The sequence below is a fragment of the Notothenia coriiceps genome, unplaced genomic scaffold, assembly GCF_000735185.1.
Source record: "Notothenia coriiceps isolate Sejong01 unplaced genomic scaffold, NC01 NC01_scaffold00016038, whole genome shotgun sequence".
Classification (NCBI taxonomy): domain Eukaryota; kingdom Metazoa; phylum Chordata; class Actinopteri; order Perciformes; family Nototheniidae; genus Notothenia; species Notothenia coriiceps.
The window spans coordinates 1-5,055 of NW_011348739.1; the positions used below are offsets into that span (position 1 = coordinate 1).

Here is a 5,055-nt window from a genome sequence, read left to right on the forward strand (position 1 = left end):
AAACAGCTGATCACAACGTTCACACGCTCTGTGGTCACGAAGCTCGGCACTCCACTCCACTACATTTTATAAGGATACTTTATATAAAAATAACTGTCTGGATATTTACCTGGATTTTTTTATAAGCACTACACTATGTCTTACCACACACTATGATATTGCTTTTCTTATTTTATGACATACTATACTATAACTGTCATTTAGTTTTTTACATACTGACTTTTTTAATCATTTTCTTTGGACAAACAATACGTTGACCTTCTTTAAACTATTTTTTTATTACGTATTATAATATGATAAAATCATTTTTTCATTATATTATGACTTTTTGAAATCAATCTCCACCATGACGTCCTGCAGGTCGGAGCATTATCCCTGGATCCCGGGCCGCTGTACGCCATCGACGGAGATGTAGGACTCAACGAGGAGATCACCTACTCGTTCCTGGGCGGTGAGCAGATTATGTTTCATCACAGTGTTTGTTTTTGTGAATGATCTTCAGGAAGGATCTGAGTCTGTGTGTGTTTCAGGGAACGGAGGCGGGCTGTTTCAGATCAACCCGAGCACGGGGGACATCCTTATGCTGAAGCCCGTGGACGTGCTGGGGATCATCAGTCTGACCGTTCTGGTAAAGAAATAAGTAAAATAAAAAAAATAATAGTTGATAATAGCAAACGTTAATGGTGAAATATAAATTAAATATAATAATCAGAATCAGTGGTTTCTTGCCAAGAAGGTTTACACATACTGTACTAAGAATTTGCCTTGGTGTATTTGGTGCAAACATAAACACAGTCAAAGAAGACACATAGTAAGAAAAGGGCCCACAAAATAAAACTATCATAAAAAGCTATTATAATATTAAAATATAGCACTTTTTTTAATCGCTTTTTATAACATACAGTACTAGGCCTATACTATGACACGCATTTTTAATCATTAAAGTCAAAAGTCAAAGTCCACTTTATTTTCAATCTTTCAGTTTGTGTGTACAGACATCGAAATACAATTTTCCCACAAATATGTATATCCTAGATATTTAAGCAATAGCTCACGACAGGCCGTGGTATGCTCATTATATCACAGCTAAGGGGCGTGGTTCGGCCCAACGCGAAGCGGAGGGTCGAACCAGCCTGCAGTTTGCTTTTCAGCCCAACGGTATACTGTTTTTCTCAGACGCGGAGGGATACCGACTTGTTGTGAAAAGTAACTTACAATTCTACCCGTGGTATACGCTCAGTATATCATGGCTAAGAACCAATCAGATTGCTTGATTTGACTTGTCCGTTTTATAAATATATATATACAATCAACAGACACATGTATACATATGCACACACTAAGACATACATAAAAGCACAACAATCAATATATACAAAATAACAGTCACTTCAAAATCTAAATACTAAACTATGACTTGTGTGGGTTGATTCAAGCTTCAGATTGAGGTGCAGTTGTGTTCCTGGTGACAGCCCTTGTTTCTCCTCCAGGCCGCTCAGAAGACTTTATTATGACTTTTGGAAATATTTGATTTGATATGCTGTGGTATGAGTTTTCAGAAGACTATACCATACTATTATTCTTAAATATTTTTTATCATACTATACGACAACTTTTAAAAAATGTATTTTTTTTAAATACTTCACTTTGAATTATTAAAAATATGTTTTATAACATACTAAACCAAAATGTATACAAAATCGGAATCAGAATACCTTTATTAGTCCCACAGAGGAAATTGGCATTGAGACATACACACAATAAGTATAACATATTACACTATGTCTATTTTAAATCGTTTTTTATAACATACTACGACCGTATGACATGCATTTTTAATGATTAAATACTATGACTTATTTTCGGGGGTCATTCAAGCTTCTGAGTGAGTAGAGTTGTGTTCCTGGTGACAGCCCTTGTGTCTCCTGCAGGCCGCTCAGAGCACCAACCTGTTCCAGTCCTCCTCCACCTCCCTCAGCATCAGAGTCCAGGTGAGGAGCCTCCACCCCCCTCAGCTCCAGAGGACTCAGTACCGAGGAGTTGTGTCCGTGGTGGGCTCGATGGCGATAGACCCGGAGAACAAGGACCAGCCGCTGAGGTTCCTCGCCACGGACCAGGACTACACCGCCACCGGGGTAACACACTGACTACCCTTTAGTTATTTATCAAGAAACGGTCTCAACGGGATAAACCGGGTTACATAAAGACTGTACAAGAAGGCTGGATGCTGCCTTGGCTTCAAATAACTAGTCATTTATGACATACTATTTCTTAATGACACTATGATTTTTTTGTTGACATACTATACTATGAATTTAAGAACAAATATCTACATAAATAAAATGCTAAACTACGACTTTTTAAATAACCTTTTAATTATATATTTCACTATACATTTTTTAAATATTTTTTATGACTAACTAAAACAGTATTTTTCCAAACACAATGATGACACACTTTACTGTGCCTTTTTTAAAATTATATAATTTCCTAGCATTTACAGTAATGTATGATTTACTGTTCTGTTTTTTTTATATATATTTATGGTGTCTGAAAGCAATTCTAGAACCCTGAAGGCAGGAGAGACTGAAAAGAGTCAAGGGAAGCTTATAAAAGTTAACAGCATTTAATTACACAAAAGATGCGGTGGTGTACAAAATGAAATGTGCGAGTGGAGGCGCTCTCCACATCCGACCGGTCAGTTCAGGTCAGGGGGTCGAAGAGATCAATTCTTGGCTTGCTCTTCCTGTTGTCATCTGAGGTCTTCTCCTATTGGCCGGCGTCATCGGGGGGCGGGTCCAATGCAATTCCTGCCTTTTTCTGTAGCTAAATTGTATCGTTCTGGCGTCTGTGGTTATTTAAACATTCCCTGCTACACATTATTCAGCGTCAATAAATGAGTGCTAATCCCAGTGTGCTCAGTGTACAACATCACATGTCATTTCACCTTGGTTCAAGGTTTGAAATCGTATGATTCCGCCAGATGCTAAATGCTAACCGGAAGTGACGAATTTTCAGAATAAAAGTGTTAAGCTAATAGTGAGAACTTCCGGTTTTTCAGAATAAAACTGATTTAAATCAAATAGTGTATTTAATTCAAATTACGCCATATCAACATTGATTTTAATTTCTAACATGTCCTATAACTAGATTTTTTTTTTGTGGACTTTATTTACATACTATTATTCTTTCATATTTTTTTAACTACACAATATACTCTGACTTTGAGAAACTCTCTCTGGAGGGAAAACAATGATTTTAGCCTCTGGGGACCATTTACATGCATATACATAACACACTACAGGAAAAGGAAACCTCAACAAGTGAATATTCATTGTATCAGCTTTGAGTTTTAGTTGATATACAAAGTATTTTTTGTGTTGTCTGAGAACTTGCCGTGGACCTCTTACCTTTAAATCTGTGTTTTACCAGGGTATAAACCCCGACATCACTTACAGCGTTAAAGGCAGCAGTGATTTCTCCATCATCGACGGATATTTATTCATGACGAAGGATCTCCCAGAGGGCACGTTGTCTCTGCAGGTGAGTTCACACATCTAGCACAAACATATAACAGCTGTTTGATAGTTGTGATGTTATTTATTAAACACCTAAACGTTGTTGTCCCAGGTGGTGGCGGTGGACTCGACTAACGAGGAGTCAGACACCGCTCAGCTCTCAGTGGAGGTGACGTCAGGTAAGAGAACCTCTCCGTTATCCTCCAATGTACCAAATTAACTTCTGATACATGCACATTGGAATATGCAAATGAGCTGCTAACCCCTGTAGATAAGATGATCCTTTAATTTGAGTTTTGATCTATTCATAGTCCCCAATAGGCTAGTTTTGACCAGGAACCTTTTTATGAATCATGTACTGCATCTTTGGAATAACATACGTTGTTTTGCAATTTTTCCAACTTTTTAATTACAATTTTGATGTTGTTTAATTGAAAAGGCTTGATTTGTTTCAAAACCTCTAAATAATTGCAACCCATTGACTCCTAATCAATAACAACTAACATTGGACCGTACACTTCTCTCTACTGGGTTTTATATTTTGTATGAGTATTTGATTTTAGTGCTTTTTCTTTTTTTATATTTCTTTTATTTTCAATACCGTCCATGTAATGTTACCCAGTCCCTCTGTTGGAGGGTTCTGGTGCCTTTTCTTTTTTAATCCATCATCAATGATTATTATGTGAAGTCGAAGACGCTGCTTATTCTTCAAGATTTAAAGTTCCTTTCGATTCATTATAACAATTTGTTTAGGTCCCAGATTGTTTCCTTTCCCCCAAAAAACATTGCCAATAATCTTTCTAAGAAATCAGGAAATGTTAGAGCGGATTTAAAGGATAATTTATTGTCATTTTGCAACACACGCTTACACAACAAAAAGCAGCTTTGCCCGTTATCTTACACACATTCAGCGTGACACAATCCTGTGGTTGGTCTGCTCTGATGTCCCAAAAAACATTTAAATTTTACAATAAAATAGGGTCGAATAAATAAATAATACAAATGCAAAGTTAAGAATGACATTGGAGAATATTTAAAGGTTATTATTACCCGTCCCCTTGTGTGTTATGTAGCTTGTTCTGCATGTAGACGGTCTGCAGAGTCTCAAACCCTCAAAGTACACCCTGTAGGGAGTGAAACTCTAACACAGAGAAGACCTGTCTGTGCTGCCCCAGAACGCCTCAATGGACATTTCTCTTTTTCCATATTTTTCTTCCGGGAACCAAGTGGTGTAACGACGACCCAATGGACCAATCCGTGGAGCTCCTCACAAACCAGGATCCCTTGGTGTCACTATCAAACGCAGTGGGGGGACCTTTAGCCTCGATTTTCAACTATCAGGGAGTCCCATTGACTTGCATAGAGCTTTTTTCAGCCGCAGCTGCGTGGATCTCCACTCACGTGTGTGTGCTCAGGCTGAGTTCAGGCTGAGTCTCGCCATGTCTCGCGGACCCCACGCAGCAACCAGGAAATGACACCAGTAATACAGCTCACACTGTCGGCTCCTCAAGTCTCAAAGGGCGGAGCAGCGAGCCCC

At 38.3% G+C, this 5,055-nt stretch overlaps 1 protein-coding gene across 1 annotated transcript in view; it reads left to right on the forward strand.

Moving 5' to 3' along the window:
- Positions 1–360: 360 nt before the first annotated feature.
- LOC104949382 (cadherin-related family member 5-like) overlaps positions 361–5,055 on the forward strand; it is a gene marked incomplete at both ends in the record, with an annotated part of 5,628 nt that continues 933 nt past the window's right edge. Inside the window, 5 exons of the mRNA XM_010775745.1 lie at positions 361–451; positions 531–628; positions 1,932–2,135; positions 3,433–3,543; positions 3,631–3,697. Coding sequence (XP_010774047.1) covers positions 361–451; positions 531–628; positions 1,932–2,135; positions 3,433–3,543; positions 3,631–3,697 — 571 coding nt within the window. The remainder of the gene's footprint in view (positions 452–530; positions 629–1,931; positions 2,136–3,432; positions 3,544–3,630; positions 3,698–5,055) is intronic.